This window comes from Cetorhinus maximus, chromosome 15 (genome assembly GCF_964194155.1).
Source record: "Cetorhinus maximus chromosome 15, sCetMax3.hap1.1, whole genome shotgun sequence".
Classification (NCBI taxonomy): domain Eukaryota; kingdom Metazoa; phylum Chordata; class Chondrichthyes; order Lamniformes; family Cetorhinidae; genus Cetorhinus; species Cetorhinus maximus.
The window spans coordinates 41,776,830-41,801,577 of NC_135893.1; the positions used below are offsets into that span (position 1 = coordinate 41,776,830).

The window sequence follows — 24,748 nt, forward strand, 5'->3', positions numbered from 1 at the left end:
CAGTTCCTAGCTTGTACCCTTTCTTGTACGTGTGTGAATAGATCTAGTAGTTAATAAAGACTTACAGTTAACCTCCAGAAGGCTACCGAGCCTTCTTTAAGACATACCAATCTGTAACAAACACCTTCCCAACAGGTCAGGCATTTAAGATATTAACCATTTCTGGCATGAAGTGTGAACAATCATCTCCAAGTCACTGATCATCCGTTTGCCATTGACGGCCTATGACAACCGAAAACCTTTCTGGAGAACGGTCCTTTCACTGATAACAAAATTAATTCTCCTTTAGCACAAAGCTGCTGTCTCCTGACTGGTGTTATTGTACAACATGCCTATTCCCATGGAGAGGGATTCTCTGTCATACTAACCGCGGATATTCCCTGAACATGGTTGCCTAGTAACTACTCCTTGGCCACAAAAAAATAGTTCTCAAAGAAATAGCTAAACAAAGCTAATTTTTAATATTCAAAACCTAAACTCAAAAAAGATGCAATAAAAGGTGTTTTTGCATTTGACTTGTGACTATGTCCTACTTCCTACTATCTCATTACACGCACTTACCTTGTTACTTGTCTGGGCACAATACACATAAACAAATATGTTCCTATAACATATACAAGCTGTTGGCAAACATATGAGACTGAATAGTGAAACAAAAGTAGCTTCATCTCACTGATCTAGATAACTAAAAAATGCAGCAGCATCACATCTGCCAAAAAACCAAGAATATAAAATTCCGATTCTCAATGTCCTCTAATTTCCCTTTGCTGTGCACAGCCTGTTGGTTGCATTGTATGGTCTCTAAGACTGGCGTGTGGCGACACATCCTCTTGTGCACAACCTGTTTGCCCCCTGCATGGCAAATTCTAGACAGCTACGCGGTCACTTTTGCTGCAGCTTGCACGGGAACATTGACTCATGCCATATCATACTTGACTATACAAAAATAAAATTTATTTCATACCTCTTTTTCATCATCAGATACATCCTCAGCAACAGACAGGATGTTATGCAGAGGTTGAAGGTCAGTTACTGCATCAACAATATTATCTTGATATCGTCTCAGCAAGTCAAACCCATAATCTTCTGAGTTCTTCAATTCTGTTGAGAAATTAAAACATTTTTACCAGCCCAAAACTTTTTTTTTCTTTCTTTAAACTAATCACCCATTTGGCAATGTTACTGAGAGAGCCAATACAACAAAAAATTGCATTTATATAGTGCCATTAAGGTTGGAAAAATGGCCCACGGTGCTTTATAAAAGATGCAAGGTGAGAGGAATGCCAAGCGAAAAGAAGAAAGATTGGGGTTGCCAAGTGACTAAGAATTTGAAAATTAAAAATGAGCTTTGCTTAGCTATATCTTTGAGAACTATTATTTTGTGGTCAAAGCCAATTGGCAAATGTGTTCTGAAAATGTCCACAGTTAGTATGACAGGGAGCCTGTCTGCATGGGAATAGGCATGTTGTACCAGTCAGGAGACAGTTGCATTGTGCTGAAGGAGAATTCATTTTGTGGTCAGTGAAGGATAGTTCTACATGCAAGGAGTGTGTTTCTTTGGTGGGTTTTAAGGAAGGCTCTAAAAGAGAAAAGGATGGAGTGAAGACAATCATCTACATTTATATAGCATCCTTAGAATCATAGAAATGTTACAGCACAGAAAGAGGTCATTCAGCCCATCGTGTTTGCGCTGGCCAAAAAAGAGAGAGAAAAAGAAACTAGCCACTCAATTTAATTTCACTTTCCAGCACCTGGTGCAGTAACCTGCAAGGCTACGGACTTCAGGTGCTGATCCAGGTACCTTTTAAATAAGTTGGGGGTCTCAGCTTCAACCACCAATTTAGGCAGCAAATTCCGGATGCCTACCACCCTCTGGGTGAAAAACCTTTTCCTCTAATCCTTCTAATCATCTTAAATCAATGCCCTCTTGTTACAAAAGTATTATTGTTTTCATAATATTATTCTGGTTTATTGTAAATTAGGTTTATGGGTGCAAGTGTAGATTGGTTCTGTCTGTGTGGTTTAATTGCCTTGGAGTCAGGTGGACTAAGCTTGAAATTATCAAAAGAAGTTAGGTGCAGAAGTGTACTTGAAATGCTAATGAGTAAACATGGATGGAGTGTAAGGGTGTGAAGGGAATTTGCATTTCTTTGCAAGAGCAATTTTCTGCATTTTCTGCGCAAGAGAGCGAGGGGTTGATGAAGGGTATTTCAGGTAGGCTACCAATGGTGGAGTGCTGAAAACTGGGGATGCGCAAGAGGCTAGATTTAGAAAAATGCAGAAATTAGAGGGCGGTAGCAGATTAGAGATTGGAAGGGGCAAAGTCATCGGGGAATTTGAAAACAAGGATGGGAATTTGAAATTCAAAGTGTTGCTTAGCCTGGAGCCCATGTTGGTCAGTGAGTAAAGGGGTGATGGGTTAGCAGGGTTTACTGCAAGTTCAGATACAGGCATCAAAGTCTTGGATGAGCTCCAGTTTCCCGAAGATAGGAGGCCAGTTGGAAGAACACTGAATTAGTTGAGTCCAGAGGCAAAGAAAAACATGGATGAGGATTCCAGCAGCAGATGAGCTGAGGAAGGAGCTAACACATGCAATGCCACAAAGGTTCTTGGTGATTGAGAGAATACAAAACTGGAAGCACAGATCAGGGTCAAATAGGACACTACGGATGTGAATGGTTTGGTTCAGCCTCAGATAGTAGCCAAGAAGAGTCTTAATGAAACAAATTTCAGAATATGAAGCCTAGGTGGCTGAAAGGACACCCACTGTAGTGGAGCAAAATTTGGGAGGAAGAGGGATGTTCCAGAGACTGAAGCCAGAGGATTGGAGAGTTTGGATGTCTGTAGTACTGGAAGAAATTACCAATATAGAGAGGTAAAGGTATAGTGTGATTTAAATGCAAAGAGGACTGAAATTTCAAGTATTGGAAAAAAAAGCAGAGGCTGCAGTGACACAACTTTGCACATATAGCATATCTATCCTCAATATATTTACTTTGGCTCTTCTCCAGTCTTCATATACACAGCACTCTGTTGATTTGGCCAAACATCAATTCAACAGTGTTGTCAAAAATCATCACCACCTATTCATTTACATTGAAAACTGTCATATTGTGAAGAGGTGTCGCAATATCAGCAAATAAGGCAAAGATCTCCCTCAAAATTTTATTTTTATACGTCAGTTTGCTATCTTTCACTAAGATGAACAACATAACACAGCAAACCTATAATTTTGGCAGCCACAGTTAGTGGCAAATATGAGATTATACTTGAGATCCAACAGCTTCTACTAAAATTGAATATAAAATTTTATCAGCATGAAAATGTCAGAGGAGGAGAATGAGAGAGATAGGAACCAATTGTACAAGACAAGAAGAAAACATTGTGGTCCATTGAATTGGTCACAAAGCAAAAAGAATTAACTACTCTTGTCACTCATACGCAAGTACCAAATATCAAAGGAGTCCCCTGAAGTTTGCCTACAGCATCCACTCTGCTCCACTGCCTCCGCAGATCCTCAGTTCCATTTATTCTGCATCCTCAACTAAACCATCTGTTCACCTTTCGTACACAGTGCTTCAATATATGTGTTGTCTTGATGTTTTATCAAATATATCCTGCCTCATATCCCTATATTTATATCTTACCGCCTTGGTTGGCAGGTCAGATTGAGAAAGTGATTAAAAAGGTATATGGGATCCTGGGCTTCACAAATAGAAGCATCTATTTACTAAGAGCAAGAAAATTATGACGAACCAAATGGAATATTGTGTCCAATTCCAGGTACACCACATTTGGAAGGGTGTGAAGGCTTTACAGAGAATGCAGAAAAGCTATATAAGAATGGTTACAGGGATGAGGAACTTCAGTTACATGGATAGATTAAATAAATTGGGTTTGTTCTCTTAAAGAGATTTAAGAGGAAATTTCATGAAGGTATTCAAAATCATGAGGGGGATCTAGAGAGAGTAGGTAAATAGAAATTGCTCCCATTGGTAGAAGATTGAAAGTGACGATGACAAAGGTGACACAAGGGAATTTTTTTTTCAGGAGAGAGTGGTTCGACTCTGGAATACACTGACTGAAAGGGTGCTGGTGACGTATTCAATTGTGGCTTTCAAAAGCGAATGAGATAAGCACATGAAGGGGAAAGATTTACAGGGTTACAGGAAAAGGGTTGGGGAGTCGGTCTAGCTAAATTGCTCTTGTAGAGAAACGGCACAAGCTCAATGGGCCAACTAGCCTCTCTTTGTGCTGCAACAATTCCATGAATATTTTATGAATATTCCTTAAGCCCTCCTTTCTCCAGTGGAATATGCTCAGTTTCGGCAGCCTGTTTTGTAGCTCAGCTATCAGTTGTCCTTTACTGCACTGCCTCCTGTGTATGGATGCCTCACTGCACTATGGTTAACAGGTGGGGTAGGACCTATGTTACTTTGACAAATTCAATGATCTCCCTCTCTAGTTATACACTATTGATACTGTTTGCTTTCTTTACTGCTGCCACATAGAGAGATGATGTTTTTTCAGCAAACAATCTAGCAATAGGTTTCCCTCGTGTTTTGTCTTGCAGTTTAATATTTAGATTATATTTGCAATTTTCCCTGCCTTAACCAGTCTCAAATTTTTACTTACATACTTTAAACAAATTCTATCACTTCTCAGTCCAATGTCCAAGATTATTTAATTCCACCTGTATGTGGTTCAATTGTTCCATGCTATTTGGGAACTTACAGATGCACAGTACTAGTCAACTCTTTTCATGAGGACCTTTCAGGTCTTCTGATTCAGCTAATTTATGATCCATTTCACAAGTTTCAACCATTTTGTGTTTCCCAAGCTTCCAGACCAATCTTTGTAATACTACCAAAATCTTTGCAAACCTATTAAAGTCCAAATTCCCTATCTGAAAATTGCACTTCTATAATTGGTCAGAAGCTTATGGAGAGGACATACACAAGTCATTTGGACTTTTAGTCCTTTGGTAAGTCAATGACCCTTGGGATCATTCAGGATCCAATTGCTTCCTTTGGTGCTCATTCACTGTTCTAAAACACTTTCATGTTTATTTTAAACAACACTTAAGAAGCTCAACACCAACCAGGCCAAAGCAGCCCACTTGATGGGCACCCCACGCACCACCTTAAACATTCACTCCCTTTGCCACTGATGCATAGTGGCAGCAGTGTATACCATCCACAAGATGCACCGCAGCAACTCACCAAGGCTCCTTCAATAGCATTTTCTCAACCCGTGACCTCTACTACCTCTAAGGACAAGGGCAGAAGATTCATGGGAACACAACCACCTGCAAGTTCCCCTCTAAGCCACACACCATCCTGCTATTCCTTTACTGTCACTGGGTCAAAATCCTAGAACTCCCTTCCTAACAACACTGTGGGTGTACCTACACCAGATGGACTGCAGCAGTTCAAGGCGGCAGCTCACCATTATCTTCTCAAGGGCAATTAGGAATGGGGAATAAATGCTGGTCTAAACAGTCTTAATCTGGTTTTCTATTTTAAGTTGCCTATCCAGTTTCTTAATCTCATTGACTTTATTCCTGCATTCATCACCTTAAATTTGAGAATTTGCACTCCTCTCTTCTTGACTGAGTCTAACTTTAAACTCGAGCACATATGGCACATGATTTTAAGGTTTTCTGACTACAACCTCCTCTAGTTATTATAGAGCATCGAGGTCCACAATCAACCTCACCTTGTACTCGTAGAATCATGCACGAGTCTCACAATACCCAGTAACATTTTCTCTGCTTTTACTTTCATTCGGAATATGTTAATATTACCGCTGATAAATTGAAATATCCTTTAACTATTACGTTTGATCTTGTACATGCTTCCTTAATTTGAGCAAAATGATCAAGCACTAACCCCTCTTCCTAAAAGGCAAAACAAATCCAAAGAGTTTATTTTTCTCCTTCATCTACAATGTTTTCCTTTTATCTGCTATTGATCCAGAATTCTCTGCTCCATTAGAGCCATGTTCTCTTGCCCATGCAAAGTCACATCTCCTCCTTGCTTACTCTATTTATCATCAGTTGTTATTTCTCCATGAGCAGAGCTGCAACAGTAATTGGACAACAAACCTGAGGTTGAGGCAGTCTTTTTTTTGTACTTACATACTTCAGATGCAGATCTGGTTAAAATGTAATTACACCCTTACATTGGAGGTTGGTAGACCCAGGCTATAACAATAACTATTATATAACCGCTTTTGGAGCATTGATGATATTGTACATCACTAAGGTATGCTTTATAAGAGGATTCACTCATATAGCTCAGAGCATGAAGTGTTCTTCAAAGGGTTGTTGTTCTATTCACAGAGTCACAGTGCAGAAGAGGCCCTTCAGCCCATCGAGTCTGCACTGACACGTGAGAAACACCTGATCCCATTTACCAGCACTTGGCCCATAGCCTTGAATGTTATGACGTGCCAAGTGCTCAACCAGGTACTTTTTAAAGGATGTGAGGCAACCCTCTCAGGCAGCGCATTCCAGGCCGTCACCACCCTCTGGGTAAAAAAGCTTTTCCTCACATCCCCACTAAACCTCCTGCCCCTCACCTTGAACTTGTGTCCCCTCGTGACTGACCCTTCAACTAAGGAGAACAGCTGCTCCCAATCTACCCTGTCCATGCCCGTCATAATCTTGTACACCTCGATCAGGTCGCCCCTCAGTCTCCTCTGCTCCAACGAAAACAACCCAAGTCTATCCAACCTCTCTTCATAACTTAAATGTTTCATCCCAGGCAACATGCTGGTGAATTTCCTCTGCACCCCCTCCAGCGCAATCACATCCTTCCTATAATGTGGTAACCAGAACTGCACACAGTAATCCAGATGTGGCCTCACCAAGGGTTCTATACTATTTTGGGGGGGTTTTTCAATTGCTTACATATTTTTGGGGATTCAGGGTCTCAGACTATTCTGATGGGTGAATTCCAGCTTATGTCACAGAAAATGTTGTCACTTCCCCAGATCTCTACATAAATTCAGAGCATGCCTCAGGATTAAACAAATAATCCTCTTCAAATTGTCGTTTGGTAGTATAGAATTTGAGGGTAGCTGAAAAAAGAGACATGTTGCCGAAGCTTTTCCTCTTGCACTCATCAGGAAAGATGCAAGAATTCCAAATTTCAAAGGGAATAACAACTTATACTGCATGAAGCACCGCTTTTCCCATGTAGTATAAATTGTTGTTCCATTTGAAATTTGGATTTCTTGCATCTGTCCAGATGAGTGCAACCACTCTATTACAATATTTGTGCTCAGAATTCATTGACTCATCATTGTTCCCTTCAGGAGATTCTCATGTAACTAACCTGACTTTGCAGCCATTGCTGGTTCTGCTGTGAGAGTCTTTAGCGAGGACTGCAGCACTGGGTAAGCCTCTTTCATTGTCTGAAGGAAATTTATTGCAGTCTCAGCGCTGAGCAGTCTCTCTTCGATTACTTTCCTCAACAACTTAGCCATGGCACCTCTGGCGGTCTCTCCCTGACAGCATTCCACAATCACCTAAATATCAACATATTAGCCGTAACTACATTTCACGAAGTAACAAGAAAATTTTGAAACAGTACATTTTCTAAAGACTACTCTTACAGTCTAAATCACCTGAAATCATGCTATACCAATGAGTACACGCCAACTGCTTAACTAATATTCGGTCACATTTTGAATACAGTTCTGTACCCCATTTTACAAAAAAAATCTAATAGAGGTCTTTAAAATTACAAAGGGGATTGACAGGGTAGACGTAGGGAAGGCGTTTCCACTTACTGGGAGTCCAAAACTATGGGCCATAAACAATGTAGTTATTTAAAAAATCCAATAAATAATTCGGAAGAAACTTTATGCAGAGGTTGCTTGGAATGTGGAACTTGTTATCAATGGTGGGAAGGGCACAGATGCCTTTAAGGGAAGCTAGGCAACACCAACATAGATATTCAGCATAGTTGACTGAATGGTCTCTTTCTGTGCTGTAAATTAAACGTAAATACTTGAATTTTATTCTATATTCATGTTTGTTTAAAGGGTGAATAGTGTGAACCATTTTATCCCATGATCGTTTATTACTGTTCCCGTACCTGTGATTTCTGTCTTCTGTATGTCTGCTTATTTTAAATTGAGTCACATGCATTCAACCTTCTGCTGTTTCCTGAAAAATGATGATTGTCACTAAGTGTGACCACTGAATACAATGGAAAAAAATCCTTGACTTTATTCACTTACATATAACTCTCAGATCATCAAGAACAGGGTAAAATCTTAATATTAACTAAATTGCTTTTTAAAATAAACTAGGGTGTGCCACATGTGCATAATAGCATTTCAGTAATACCTGCAACAAAACATTAAGAAGATGTAAAAAATATTCAAAGGTTGGTATATTAGTTCACCAGTGCACACTACTGAACTAAGATATGAGTTTATCAGATCGACTAACAGTAGCTCTGTCTATGGAAGCCAACTGGTTGAACTGACACTTTGAAGGTTTCAGAAAGCCTGTTTGATTGGAAAAAGGCAGATTGATGGATGCCTTGAAGAAAATGACTGAAATCAAACAGATTTAAATATACTTGGCCTTGATTGCTTTTTTTGAAGATACCACCTAATCCAGACTAATGGAGGCAATGTTGAATTTGAAAGAAATGTGTAGGCCAGAGTTAAAGCACGACCTGCAGTTTAAGGCATCCAATTAAAACAATAGATTCATTAGGGTGATACCCTATTGTTTTGAGGAAAGGCTTGAACAAAACCAAAAACCTGGAAAAACTCAGCAAGTCTGGCAGCATCTGCGGAGAGGAACACAGTTAACGTTTCAAGTCCGAATGACCCTTCAACAGAACTAAGTAAAAATAGAAGAGAGGTGAAATATAAGCTGGTTTAAGGGGGAGTGGGACAAGTAGAGCCAGTGATAGGTGGAGATAACCAAAAGATGTCACAGGCAAAAGGACAAAGAGGTGTTGAAGGTGGTGATATTATCTAAGGAATGTGCTAATTAAGGGTAGAAAGCAGGACAAGCAAGGTACAGATAGACCTAGTGGGGTGGGGTGAAAGAATTGAAAAAGGCTAAAAGGTAGAGATAAAACAATGGATGGAAATACATTTAAAAATTATGGAAATAGGTGGGAAAAGAAAAATCTATATAAACTATTGGGGAAAGGGGGTGGGGGGGCGGGGGGGAAGATCGGCAAGGGAGTGGGGATGGAGGAGAGAGTTCATGATCTAAAATTGTTGAACTCAATTTTCAGTACAGATGGCTGTAAAGTGCCTAGTTGGAAGATGAGGTTTTGTTCCTCCAGTTTGCGTTGAGCTTGACTGGAACAATGCAGCAGGCCAAGGACAGATATGTGGGCATGAGAGCAGGGTGGAGCGTTGAAATGGCAAGCGACAGGGAGGTCTGGGTAATGCTTGCGGACAGACTGAAGGTGTTCTGCAAAGCAGTCACCCAGTCTGCGTTTGGTCTCTCCAATGTAGAGGAAACCGCATTGGGAGCAACGAATGCAGTAGACTAAATTGAGGGAAGTGCAAGTGAAATGCTGCTTCACTTGAAAGGAGTGTTTGGGCCCTTGGACGATGAGGAGAGGGGAAGTAAAGGGGCAGGTGTTACACCTTCTGCAGTTGCATGGGAAGGTGCCGTGGGAGGGGGTTGAGGTGTAGGGGGTGATATAGGTTCACTTTCCCTGGTGGAGCAGATGAGGTCTTTCATCCTTTCTCGGCATCGCAGGGCAGTTCTCTGCCGGAGGCCCTGGGCACTGACTGCCCTGGAGACTTGCTCCCATGCACATATCCCTGCTCAGCCTCCTCCTCCCAATTTTCCAGATTTTGCTTCCAAGTTCCACCCCTCCGTCATTTTCACATGATCCATCTCTGACACTTCCCTTCCCTTCCTTGACCTCTCTGTCTCAATTTCTGGTGATAGACTGTCCACCAATATTCATTACAAGCCTACTGACTCCCACAGCTACCTTGACTACAGCTCCTCACACCCCGCTTCCTGTAAGGACTCCATCCCGTTCTCTCAGTTCCTTCGCCTCCGTCGCATCTGTTCTGATGACGCCACTTTCACAAACAGTTCCTCTGACATGTCTTCCTTCTTCCTTAACCGAGGTTTTCCACCCACGTGGTTGACAGGGCCCTCAACCGTGTCCAGCACATCTCCCGTGCATCTGCCCTCGCACCTTCCTCTCCCTCCCAGGAACATGATAGGGTCCCCCTTGTCCTCACTTATCACCCCACCAGACTCCGCATTCAAAGGATCATCCTCTGCCATTTCCGCCAACTCCAGCATGATGCCACCACCAAACACATCTTCCCTTCACTCCCCCCCCGGCGGCATTCCGCAGGGATCGTTCCCTCCAGGACACCCTGGTCCACTCTTCCATCACCCCCTAACACCTCAACCCCCTCCCACGGGACCTTCCCATGCAACCGCAGAAGGTGCAACACCTGCCCCTTCACTTCCCTTCTCCTCACTATCCAAGGGCCCAAACACTCCTTTCAAGTGAAGCAGCATTTCACTTGCATTTCCCTCAGTTTAGTCTACTGCATTCGTTGCTCCCAATGCGGTTTCCTCTACATTGGAGAGACCAAACGCAGACTGGGTGACCGCTTTGCAGAACACCTTCAGTCTGTCCTCAAGCATTACTCAGACCTCCCCATTGCTTGCCATTTCAACACTCCACCCTGCTCTCATGCCCACATGTCCGTCCTTGGCCTGCTGCATTGTTCCAGTCAAGCTCAACGCAAACTGGAGGAACAGCACCTCATCTTCCGACTAGGCATTTTACAGCCTTCCGGACTGAATATTGAGTTCAACAATTTTAGATCACGAACTCTCTCCTCCATCCCCACCCCCTTTCCGACCCCCCCCTTTTTTTTCCAATAATTTATATAGATTTTTCTTTTCCCACCTATTTCCATTATTTTTAAATGTATTTCCATTCACTGTTTTCTCTGCCTTTTAGCCTTTTTCGATTCCTTCACCCCACCCCACCCCACCCCCACCCCCACTAGGGCTATCTGTACCTTGCTTGTCCTGCTTTCTACCCTTAACATTCCTTAGATAATATCACCACCTTCAACACCTCTTTGTCCTTTTGTCTGTGACATCTTTTGGTTATCTCCACCTATCACTGGCTCTACTTGTCCCACCCTCCCTTAAACCAGTTTATATTTCACCTCTCTTCTATTTTTACTTAGGTCTGTTGATGGGTCATTCGGACTCGAAACGTTAACTGTGTTCCTCTCTGCAGATGCTGCCAGACTTGCTGAGTTTTTGCAGGTATTTTTGTTTTTGTTTTGGATTTCCAGCATCCGCAGTTTTTTGTTTTTATCTTATTGAAATACTGGACCTTTACCTACTGGAGCAGAGGCGGCTTACAAGGCATGAGGAGTCTTTAAAAGAATGAAAGATTTTGATAGCATGAAGATAAGATTATTTCTTCTGGTTGTTGAATAGTAACACAAAGTTGTTAATTAAACTGTGACTAAAACAATAAAGTGAGAGATTAGGAAAAATGTTGATGAGGAGAACTGTGAGAGCATTCATTTCCAGAGGGAATAAATGAGGCAGAAATAATCTGATAGTTTAAGATGAAAGTAGAAAATCATTTGATTCAATGTAGGGAATGAGGCGAGAACAGGCCAGTGGGGTTTTGAGCAAAGAGCCAGCCAACCAAGATATGATGGTCCGAATGACCACCTCTTGTGTTGTACATTTTGGATTTCCAGCATCCGCAGTTTTTTGTTTTTATCTTGTGTTGTACATTTCTGTATCTCTAAAGGAAGGAGAAAGTCACTTCAATCTCTTCTCGGATTGCTGATGAGGATAGGACGAGGTTGCCTTTCCTTTTCAATACAGAGTCAAAAGTAAAACATTTTAAAATTGGCTGGATAAATAAATAGACTCAAAAGGGAAAATGACCTTTTTCTCCTCCTCACTGAAAGCCATTTCTTCAGCAGAGTCCAGGCAGTCCAATAAAGGGCTCAAGTCCGTCACACATTCCAGAACCTCCTCTTTGTGTAAATAAAGGTTGAGCAGAAAATCTTCACTATCAATACGACCTAAATATTAGAAACAACCAATCCATCAGCTCCAAACAAAATGAGATACAGACGCTAATCTATGAATAAACAAGGTTTGAATAAAAAGTAAAGTCACGCCTTCACACTAAGCAAGTTGAAGACAATATTATTTCTGTTCAGATAAAAGGTCATTGACCTGAAACTTTAACTCTGTTTCTTTCTCCACAGATGCTGCCAGGCCTGCTGAGTTATTTCCAGTTTTTATTTGCTTTTATTTTTTATTTCCAGCATCCAAAGTATTTTGCTTTTATAATATTAATCCCTTTGCTTTCTTCTGCATCTATCTAGCTCTAAAGACTTCCACAAATGTCCCTCAAACAGGAAAGAAATTTTTGAATATGGGCCAAGAATAACAAATAGTTTTAAATCCTGCCCACTGTTCAGGTGTCTGGCTTACACTACTACAGCAATACATTTCCAGCTAGTACAACTGAAGCGTGTAGAAAGCAAAACCTATATTCTCCTCAGTAAGAGTAGGGCTGTATGCACATCACAAGTTAGTGGTAGCAATCTTGCTTCAGAGTCAGACAGTTGTGGAGTGAAGTCCCACTCCAGAGACTTAAGCATAACATCTAGGCTGAAACTACCACTGCTGTACTAAGGGAGTGCGGCACTGTTGGACACGCTGTCTTTTAGATGAGACATTAAACTACAGGCCTCTCATTCCTCTCAGGTGGACTTAAAAGATTCTATGACCCTATACCAAGGGCAGAGACATTCTTCCCCAGTGTCCTGGTCAATATTTATCCACTAAGCAACATCATTAAAACAGATTATCTGGTCATTATCAGGTTGTTGTTTTTTGGATCTGACCATGCATAAAACTGACTTCCTACACTACAATGGGAAACACACTTTAAAAAGTACTTCATTAGCTGCAAAGCACTTTTGGTCACCTTGAAGTTATGAAAGACCCTCGCCCCTTCCTACCTCTGTAACCCTACACCTCTCTGAAATATCTGTGCTCCTCCAATTCTAGCCTCTTGCACGCCCCTGATCTTAATCACTAACTTTTGGCAGCTGTGCCTTCAGCTCTGGAATTCTCTCCTTAAACCTCGCCACCTCCATATTTCCCTTTCCTCCTTTTAAAATGCTCCCTAAAACCTACCTATCTGACCAAACCTTTGGTCATCTACCCTAATATATTATGTGGTTCAATGTCAAATTTTGTTAATAATACTCCTGTGAAAAACTGACACTTTTTAACCATGAAAAAAGACCTATATAAATGTAAGCTGTTGGTTAGAGTGAAGAGGACACTCAATAGAGCATGTACCTCTGCCATGCTATGTTAACTCAATGTTATTACAATTACACGATTCTTCAAGGCTTTTCCCTGTCTGGTTGATGCTTTCTAGTTGCAAAGCTGAAAAATAAATCTCTTTATTAAGAGCTTCCTTCTCACTGGGACATCTTCAGGCCAATCCACATCCAACAACCTGCTCTGTAAACTCTGCACACAATTTGACAGCTGTGACAAATTCAGCTGAGACCATCCACAATATTCTAAAACAATCAACAACAATCTAAATAAATGCACCCACAACATTCTTTTTTTTAAAAAGTCACTTTGCTTTATCCCACATTTTAACAGATCCTTTAAAAAATTCCAAGATCCGGATCCGCATCTTCACCAATTCCTAATCAGTTCTTCCTTGGCCATACCCTGTGCACCACCGTTTGTTGAAATCCGTCCATTAGCTTTTTTGAGATGCATTGGCCACAGACTAACAAACAGGCAAAAACATGTCTGCCCAACAGTAGCAGGTGCAATAAAATCTAGAACTATTAATTTTCATTTTGTCATGTTATACAGGCAAATTGAAAATGCAATGACTGCTAATACCTCTAATTTTCTAATTAAGAAACACATAGTCCTCTATCTCCAATTACTGCCATCATCTTTGCCCTGTTTGTTTGTCTGATTGTCTATAAACAATATATCACAAGAAGTAATGGACAATTTTCAACGCAAGTTGGTACATGAATAGGGTATGACCCAATCAAGAGCTGATTAGTTTTTGCTAAAGATTCGGATTCGGATCCTGGAATTTTTTTTTTTTAAAAGGATCCGTTAACATTGGGAGATACGGCGAATTGACTTTTTTTTAAAAAAAGGATGCTGTGGGTGGCTTTATTTACAATATTGTTTATTTCAGAATGTTGCGGATTGTCTCAGCTGCTGTGGTGGAATTTATCACAATTGTCAAAATGTGAGCAGAGTTTTCAGAGAAGGTTGTTGGATGTGGATTGGTTTGAAACACCCTCAGTGAAGAGGGAAGCTCTTAATTAAAATATTTCCTTTTTCATCTTTGCTGTTACAGAACATCAACCAGGCAGGGAAAAGCCTCGAGGAATAGCTGCGTAATTATATTAACACTAACGGAGGTATGCGTTCTACCAAATGCCCTCTTCACTTATTCACATATGTTTTTATACACCAAATGCGGTACAAAAATCAAAAACTATGTCCCCAGTCGAAATGTGGCAGGTGAAGCAAGAGGTGGGCAGAGTAGAGAACCGTTTCCCTTAGATTTCAACAATCAAATGCAAGTCCACTTTAGTCCCCAAAAAATCTCCGAATGGTTCTCATTTATCTGCCAACCTACTCTTTGCAGGATCTGCTAACAGCATTTAAACAGTTGAAAAACCACCCAATATCTCAGTAGCCTGCGCTGCCTCCAGATAATAACAGAGTTCATAAGCATAAGTATTGGTTTTAAACAAAAGAAAATGTTCTAGTACACTGCAATAATTTCAATGAACTGAAGCAACTGGTCTTGTGCAAAAAAAATGTGAAACTGCCACAGTATCACACTATTACTGGCTACAAAATGTGAAAAAAATAGTTAAACAGCATAAGTCATGACAGTTAGTTCAGCTTCCCTAATTTCTGTTTTCATAATATTAATTATACTTGATGCAAAGATGGAGTTTTCATATATTAGCCAGTCTCCCATGAAATTGCTCATGGTGTAACAAAGGATACAAGGATGGAAAACAGTAGAACTACATCACCACGTATTGATGGCAGCCTGTAGCGATAGCATACAAGGACCTCGGGACATAGGGAACTCCTATGATAGTCAATTACATAGGCGTGCTCAATACTGATCTATAAAGAATGTCCAAAAACCATGACAACAGGATTTTTTTTAGGGTGGGAAATGCATTGCTGTGTTGCAGCATCTTGACATTTACTCCCATTGTAAATTCTGCACCTTAACCAAGCCATTTGGGGGCCAAAAACAAAGAAAACATATCTCAACTAGCTCAAGAATGGCCAACACCTGTGAATCCTTCTGCTTTGGTGGAGCTGGAAGAAAAGATAAAAATATTTTTGCACAATTGCTTCAGTAGTGAGAGTTCTGCGCTCTAACCTTTCTCATGCTGGAATTGTACAAAATGTAAAAAACACCCACAGGATTTAGACTAACGTGTCAACATGTGAGAAATCAGATAAATAAGTTTGGTTTCTTTTTCTATCCCCGCCACCATGTCAATGTTTCCTGGTGGTGTTAACATATGGTAGCTCAGATGAGTATGTGCAAGCAGTACCTCGAATCACCTCAGCAATAACGACAAGTTCAGTCAGCAGCCATGCACTGACTGAGGTCAGCAGTTAGGATTCCGGACAAATGCGAGGGAATGCATTTTGGAAGGTCTAATACAGGCAGGAATTACACAGTAAATGGCAGAACCCTTAAGTGCATCGACGGGCAGAGGGATCTGGGTGTACAGGTCCACAGGTCACTGAAAGTAGCAACGCAGGTGGATAAGGTAGTCAGGAAGGCATATGGCATGCTTGCCTTCATTAGCAGGGGTATTGAGTATAAAAGCTGGGAAGTCATGCTGCAGCAGTATAGAACCTTGGTTAGGCCACACTTGGAATATTGCGTGCAATTCTGGTCGCCACATTACCAGAAGGATATGGAGGCATTGGAGAGGGTGCAGAGGAGGTTTACCAGGATGCTGCCTGGTCTGGAGGTTATTAGCTATGAGGAGAGGTTGGAGAAACTCAGATTGTTCTCACTAGAGCAACGGAGATTGAGGGGCGACTTGTTAGAAGTTTACAAAATTATGAGTGGCATGGACAGAGCAGATAGTCAGAAGCTTTTTCCCAGGGTGGAAGAGTCAATTACTAGGGGACATAGATTTAAGGTGAGAGGAGAAAACTATAAAGGTGATGTGCGGGGCAAGTTTTTTACGCAGAGGGTAGTGAGTGTCTGGAATTCGCTGCCAGAGGAGGTGGTGGAAGCAGGTACGATAGTGGTGTTTAAGAGGCAGCTTGACAAATACATGAATAGAATGGGAATAGAGGGATACAGACCACGGAAGTGCAAAATATTTTAGTTGATGAGCAATATGATCGGCGCAGGCTTGGAGGGCCGAAGGGCCTGTTTCTGTGCTGTACTTTTCTTTGTTCTTTGTACAGTGGGACTGACCTAGTAATGTACCAGATCCTCCACCATGGTAAGGACTGAAGCAGAGATCCTGTTCCACCTTGAGAGTCAGTGGTATGTGTTTAGTTTAGACATAACCAATCCTATTGAATTTTAATTAGATGATTTTTAAGTTGTCAGTCATGGAACTGGTGCTTGCAGGGTGTGACAAATATCTAGTTCATGGTGCATGCTAATACATTCAACTCTGGGAAAATTAACATTTAACCGTAGCAAATGGGATAAATGCAACTGAAGCAGCTTGGAGTCTATTACACTTAAATGTTGCAGCCATGCTGACTTAAGGGGTTAACAGCCAAAAACACAAGATCCTAATCAGCAGGTGTGTTTAATTAGCTGGACAGTGGATTTGTGTTGTCAACACTATGTGCAAAGAGGTACAGTCCCAGTGAGATGTTTTGTTGTGGGAGTTAGAGCTAAATTTGTTTAAAAGCATTAAAATCCTGGAAGGTTACATTGTCATGAAGATGGGTCGAGCTTAAGAAGATTCTCTGGTTTCCATTTATCTGAGTATTCAACAGCAGGGGAAGAGGCTGGATACCAAAAAGATGCTGCTGTTAGCAGGCTCCAGGCAGCTAGGTCTCGAAGATGACCTGGGAGCCATTGGTGCAACTGAGGGTTGCAGTTTGGGCCTCATGTGGTGTGCAGCTCACAGAGAAGCCATAAGACCGAGCAGGAGTAGGCCATTCAGCCCATCGAGTCTGTTCCACCATTCAATTAGGTCATGGCTGATAATCCTCAACTCCACTTTCCTGCCTTTTTCCCATAACCCTCGATTCTCTTACTGATTAAAAAACGATCTCGGCCTTGAATATACTTAACAACCCAGTTTCTACAGCTCTCTGCGGTAAAGAATGCCACAGATTAACTACTGTCTGAGAGAAGAAATTCCTCCTCATCTGTGTTTTAAATGGGCGCCCCCTTACTCTGAGATTATGCCCTCTGGTCCTAGACTCTCCCACAAGGGGAAACAACCTCTGAGCATACACCCTGTCAAGCCCCCTAAGAATCTTGTGTGTTCAATAAGGTCACCTCTCATTCTTCTAAATTCCAATGAGTACAGGCCCAACTTGCTCAACCTCTCCTCATAAGAAAATCCCTCCATATCCGGGGTCAGCCTAGTGAACCTTCTCTGGACTGCTTCCAATGCTAGTATATCTTTCCTTAGATAAGGGGACCAAAACTGTTCACAGTATTCTAGATGTGGTCTAACTCGTGCCTTGTATAGTTTTAGCAAGGCTTCCCTATTTTATACTCGATTCCCTTTGAAATAAAGGCTAACATTCCATCTGCCTTCCCTATTATCTGTTGAACTTGTATGTTAGCTTTTTGGGATTCATGCACAGGGATTCCTAAATCCCTCTGTGCTGCAGCCTTCTGCTGTCTTTCTCCGTTTAACTAATATTCAGCTCCTCTATTCTTCCTGCCAAAATGCATAATCTCACATTTTCCCACTCACTTAACCTATATCCCTCCGTAGGCTCCTTATGTCACCCTCACCACTTGCCTTCCCACCTATTTTTGTGTCATCTGCAAACTTGCCGATAGTACATTCACTTGCCTCATTTAAGTCATTAATATGTATTGTAAATAAGCACTGATCCCTGTGGCACTCCACTAGTTACCCTGGGAGCAATTCGATGCAGTTCGAGCTCAGAAGTCCTAGGGAGCTCAGGAGTTGCTGGTAGGTCACTGTTTCTGTGCTGGAGAGGATTAGGGCTCAGAAGAAGCCATGGGAAAGAAGGGTTATTAAAAGAACCAGGGGGAGATGAGGAAAATTCTTTTTTTTAAAATGTAGCACATCTAGTATCTGGAAGTCTCTGACTGAAAGGGTGGTAAAAGCAGATTCAGTAGAAACTTTCAAAAGACAATTAGATATATACTTGAAAATGAACATGAGAAATAGGAGGAGTAGACCACACAGCCCATCGAGCCTACTCCACCATCCAATATGATCATGACTGATCTTCGGCTTCAACTCCACTTTCCCACCAGCTCCCATATCCCTTAATTCCGAGGGACCAAAAAATCTGTCTATCCCAGCCTTAATTGTATTCAACAACGGAGCATCCACAATCCTCTGAGGTAGAGAATTCCAAATATTCACAACCATTTGAGTGAAGAAACTTCTCCTCATCTCACCCTAAATGATCACCCTCTTATCCTGAGATTGTGCCCCCATGTTTTAGATTCCCCGACCAATGGAAACAATTATTCATAAATAAAAATAATTGCAAAGTTATGAAAACTACTGTAATTAGATAGCTCTAAGAACTATGGCCTGAGGTACAATGAGCTGAACGACCTCCTTCAGTCCTGTAACATTCTATGATTCTACCTCCTTTATGTAACATCCACATGCTGGCAACTATTGCAATTTTGCAGCAATAGAATTTTAAAAGTCACAGTATTCTTTCAAGGATATTGATTCTCCTTCACATGAACCCTTTCTAAATAGGTCCCACATTTTGTCCACTATCTGCCTCCATTTCAGAAACAGCTAATGTATGTAAAGGTGAAATTTTGGTATGCCTCATTAAAATTTATATTTTTCATCTGCCTGAAGTCAGTGTCTGATAAAGAGATCCAGACACAGGCATCTTCTGCTGAAACCTATTTATTAGAAAAGTACATTACAAACTCAGCTTTAAGGTTCCAACATTTGTCTTGTACACCTCGGTGTCTGCAACATGTAATCTAGGTAGTTACTGAGAAACTTCATGATCAGCAGCAGAGGTCAATATGTTAAAGGAATTTAGGGATTAGGAAAGGGTAGGAGCACAGCACATAAACTGCTCGGAGGGTAAATATCCAAACTACACATTACCTGACTGTTTGACTAGCAATAATGGCGGTTGCTTCTTCAGGAGCACCTGAATTGCAGTACATTATGCTCTTGTGAAAAAGGTACATTCGGGTGGTCAGTATACCCTGATTAGCTTCATCTGCCAAAGTGGCATCAACCATTCCTGCAGCCTCTGGCACAGCTCCCTGACAATGACCATGGAAAATTGCCCTCACAAGGTCTGGGTGAGATAGAGACCTGTGCCATCTACTGCAGGGTGACCTGTAGCTGCCATGCAGCATTGTGCTGGCATGCAGCATTGTGCTGGCACATCCAGTGACAGGAATAGTCAGCTGCAGTCAGATCCTTGGACCTAGCTCCTTCCAGCTTGCTGCAATGCTGACCTAAAGGACCAGTACTGTGGAATGGCAGAGAGTAACCATCTCATTCAGCACTACCTCCACTTCCCCAGCCATCAAACAGCAGGGTTGGGCTGCTCTTTCAGTTGCCTGTAGGCTTGTGTTTGATTTCAGATTTATTTTCCCTTCAGTTCTGCCTGCTAGTTCTTAAGTCTCCTGGCCCCTTATCCTGATATTCCATAATTGGGTAAATCAAATTTAAAGGATTGCAGACAATGTTCTCCTTTCTAGACATGTCCAAATCTGAACTTCAAATTGTGCATGTAAAGATAACAAGCCAATGTCAGAAAGTAGAATTCAAATACCACACTTCACCTAACACCCATTTCAAACTGTTTGGGTATAAGCTAAACCACATTAAAAAATCCAGGCTTGGGTCTGGTTATATTCTCAGACTAAAATTTGCAAAAACATTTGTTTGGCGCTTACATAACAAATCACAACACACCTCTAAAGAGGTAAAAGTTTCCAAATCGAATCAGCTCTATAATATTGGCTGGTTGCTACTAAGTTATGTTAAAATCAATTAATGGCTGCACTCACTTTAAAGCTAGTGAAGACTCAGGCCAACTTGTTAAAAAGGTAAGCGAATCTTAGCCCAGCCTAAAATAGGATAAGGAGAAAAGAGTCTCCACTGTGGAGGACAGTTGTTTCACTCAGGTGGATGTAAAAGATCCCAAGCTACTATTCCAAGAAGGGCAGCAGAGTTCTCCCAGTGTCCCAGTCAATATTTGCCCCTCAGTCAACATCACAAACATACATTTCATTTCTCAGTCAGCTGTTTGTGGAGCCTTGCTGGTTGCCATGTTTCTCTGCATTGCAACAGTAACTACAATTTAGAACTGCTTCATAACCGCACGTTCTTTAAGGTGCCAGTTGTCATTCAGTGGTAGCACTCACTTGAAATGGCTCAAGTCCCATTCCAGAGATTTGGGCGGATAATCCAGGCTGACATTCCAAGTACACTTCTGTGGGAGGTGTCATTATTCAGGTGAAATGTTAAATGTTGTGCTTGCCCTCTCTGGTGGATATCAAAGGTCTTGTGGAATACTTTTGAAGAGCAGCGGAGTCTTTTTTAAATTCTTTTACAGTATGTGAACATCGCTGGCTATGGCAGCATTTGTCATCCATCCCCTAATAACCCTTGAGAAGGTGGTGGTGAATTATCTTCTTGAAACACCGCAGTCCATATGATGCAGGTACACCCACAGTGCTGTTAGGAAGCAAGTCTCAGGTTTCTGAGCCAGCAACAATGAAGGAACAGCGATATTGTTCCAAGTCAGGATGGTATGTGGCTTGGACGGGAGTTTGTCAGTGGTAGTGTTCCCATGCTGCCCTTGTCCTTCGGGGTGGTAGAGGTCACAGGTTTGGAAGCTGCTGTCGAAGGAGGCTTGACAAGGGTTGCTGCAGTGCATCTCGTAGATGGGACCACTGCCATCACTGTGCGTCGGTGGTGGAGCAAGTGAATGCTTAAGTTGGTGGATTCAATCAAGTGGGCTCCTTTGCCCTGGATGGTATCGAGCTTGAGTGTTGTTGGAGCTGCACTAATCCAGGCAAGTATTCCATCACACTCCTGACTTGTGCCTTTTAGGTGATGGACAGGCTTTGGGGAATCAGGTGGTGAGAATTCCCAACCTCTGACCTGCTCTTGTAGCCACAGTATTTATATGGGTCATCCAGTTAAATTTCTGATCATTGGTAACCCCCAGGATGTTGACAGCGGGAGATTCAGCAATGGTAATGCCACTAAATGTCATAGGGAAATGATTAGATTCTCTCTTGTTAGAGATCTTATTGCTTTGCATTTGTGTGGCAGAAATGTTGCTTGCCAATTATCAGTTCAAGCCTGAATATTGTCCAGGTCTTGATGCAAATGGACATGGGCTGCTTCAGTATCTGATGAGTTGCGAATGGTACTGAACAATCATCAACAATCATGTCCACTTCTGGCCTTATGGTGGAAGGAAGGTCATTGATAAAGCAGTTGAAGATGGTTGGGCCTAGGACATTAGCCTCTCTGCAGTGATGTTCTGGGGCTGAGATGATTGGCATCCAACAATCACAAGCATCTTCCTATGTGCTAGGTATGACACCAGCCAGTGGAGCGATCCCCCCACCCCATAAGTCCCATTGACTCCAGTTTTGCTGGGGCTCCTTGATGCCACACTCGGTCAAATGCTGCCCTGATGTCAAGAACAGTCACTCTCACCTCACCTTATCACAGCCCTGGCCAAAATGTATCCTTCTAGCTTCATCAATGAGAAAAGCTGATCTTTGTCACATATTTGTTTCTGTGAACTTGCTGTCCGCAAATTGGCTGCTGTGTTTCCTCAGTTGCAAAAGTGATTACACTTCAAACATACTTCATTGGCTGTAAAGCACTTTGGGGCATCCTGAAGTCATGACATGCACTACATAAATGTAAGCAACATTGTTTTTTTTCTCTTTTACTTACTTTAGCACTACGAACTAAACTTCAAATATAAAATTCAAAGCTGTGGTGCCAACAAGCCATTTTCTTTCAACACAATGAGACCCAAGGTTAATACACCTCTAGAACAATCTGCTCTTAGAAATCTTACACATTCTACACTAAAACCAAAGGTTAAATCACTGAATACATAGCAGCCCCAATTTAACACACTAATCTACTAGTTAGTACAGAACCTGTACTATAACTAAAGTTACTGATGCTGCTGAAAAGAGACATGCTGTTAAAGCTTTCCATTTTGCACTCATCAGGACAGCCACAAGAATATCAAATTTCAAAGGCAATAACAATTTCATATACTGCACGAGAAAAGGGATACTAATTGGTTAGCAAGTCAGCTCTGACTAGTCAAGGTGTTGCTATGGCGAATGCACCAGGGAGCTATTGCCTCCCCTGCTTTTGTTTATTCAAAATGATGCTACGTTGGACATACTCCTTTTGCCTGCAGAGACGAGGCTCCTGTACATGAATATATGTAGCTTGTTCAACAAACCCATGCTTGCAAAACTCAGAACATAATGTCTAGTGTTAGATATGACTCCACGATTGGGCAGCATTTGTGTGCTAAGAATTACGCTAATAGCCAATTTAAAATTATCAGTCGAGCTCGTAATGTAGCTGACTGACACTTGCTAGAAGCTGCATATATTCATATTTCCCTTTAAAATTTGGCATTCTTGCATCTGTCCTGATGAGTGCAAGATGAAATGCTGTGACAGCATTTCTCTTATCAGCAGCATTCAAATTTTGTACTACCAAGCGAGTATTAGTTACTGATGCAGGGACTCACCAGTTAGTATTAACCGTTCTATGGGCAGATTTCGGTTCAAGTTCTGAAGCACAGTTTGCAGCCTGGGGTAAGCTTCTTTGTTCTGTTCAAGCACAAATATCAGGGTTTCTGGTTGCAAAGTCTTCTCTTCTGTGACTTTATCCAGTAACCTGCAGAAAACTTCACTGCTTTCTGCTTCCTTACAGCAGTCTAAGAATACCTGAAGCAGGACACAGAAGGTGAACACCGGTTAGACTCTGTTAAACTCCACAGTACATCTTATCCCAGTGATTTAACTATTTCCAATGTTGCAAATCTATACACAGGTAAAGAAATCTATATTTGTACACTTCTACCATGCATCCATGATACTGGAAGCCTAGTGACGCACCTTTAGTGATAGAAATATTTACTTCACAGTGCTCACTTGACCCTGCCAGCCTCACAGCAGAGGAATTTACTCCATTTCCGATGGGGGTGGGGGGGTGGGGAGAAGAGAGAGGTCGGAGTGGAGCAAGCACGTTTCATCATGAAACAGCAGTTAGTGCCAAGGCTAGGATGGCATCGTGTTCCTTTGTACAGGATGGGGATGGGGGTACGGACAGGGGCAGGCAGGATGAGGGTAAATGGCAGGGGGAGGAGACAATTGTTTAAAACATAAATATCAATACCTTTTTCTCTGCCACTGGGATGTCATCAGATCTAACCACAGAATCCACTAAGGCCTGTAGGTCCTGGACAGCCTCTGCAAGGTCATGTTTATGCTGCAAGAGGAACTCTTGCTCTGAGAGATTCCTGGGCTCCTCTGCTCAGAGACAAAAACAACATTATTGCTGCAGAAGCTGTATGTTATAGTGGCAAAATCAAATCAAGTTTGACACAAGATATACACAACAGGTTAATTTAAACATCGCCCAGAACATACACTGCCCAAGAATGTGATCACACAACACCCATGTCAACATCCCTCAACAATACTAAATCTGGGAATTTTCATCCAACTTAAAAAAATATTAATTAAAACAATATCACATGCATTAACTCACCATTGACCGATCACCTTGCTTAGGGATGATCAGACATAGGTGAAAACTACACAGTGTAATGTACAAGATATTAGCCTAATTGCAACTATGACATAACTACCTCAATCTTTCTAGTTCTGGCACTTGACTTCCTAGAAAAAAAAGGAGAGAGTTTACAGTTGCCTTTAAACCAGCCAATCTGGATGTCCTCTGTCCAGAATGAACAACGGAACCTAGAAGGCACAGAAACTATTACACTGCTGGTCGGATAGCCAAAGCTAATGCACTCAAGTCAGGGAAAACTGTATTTCCATTGCCTGACTCCTGCCTGACCACCACTACAAGGCACAAGTCAGGAGTGTGATTAAACACTCATCATTTGCATGATGAGTGCAACTGCGACAACTGCAAAGTTCAGGCAAAGCATCTCATCCACCACTCTGAACATCCACTCCTTCCACTATCTTCCTTCTTATCCCCTTAGGGGAAGATGGTGGCACAGTGGTAATGTCACTGGATTAGTAATCTAGAAGCCTAGGCTCTGATGACATGGATTCAAATACCACCATGGCAGCTGGTGGAATTTAAAAGCAATTAATAAATCTGGAATTGAAAGATGGTCTCAGTAATGGTGACCATGAAACTACCATTGATTGTCATAAAAACCTACCTGATTCACTAATATTCT

The 24,748-nt window shown here is 41.7% G+C and overlaps 1 protein-coding gene across 3 annotated transcripts in view; it reads right to left on the bottom strand.

The window, feature by feature from the left end:
- zbtb40 (zinc finger and BTB domain containing 40) overlaps positions 1 to 24,748 on the bottom strand; it is a 100,687-nt gene that overhangs the window by 66,733 nt on the left and 9,206 nt on the right. For all 3 annotated transcript variants that reach the window (XM_078558296.1, XM_078558295.1, XM_078558297.1), the window contains exons 3-7: positions 23,707 to 23,840; positions 23,057 to 23,255; positions 11,948 to 12,087; positions 7,341 to 7,533; positions 965 to 1,101 (exon numbers count right to left, since the gene is read on the bottom strand). In XM_078558296.1, coding sequence (XP_078414422.1) covers positions 965 to 1,101; positions 7,341 to 7,533; positions 11,948 to 12,087; positions 23,057 to 23,255; positions 23,707 to 23,840 — 803 coding nt within the window. The remainder of the gene's footprint in view (positions 1 to 964; positions 1,102 to 7,340; positions 7,534 to 11,947; positions 12,088 to 23,056; positions 23,256 to 23,706; positions 23,841 to 24,748) is intronic.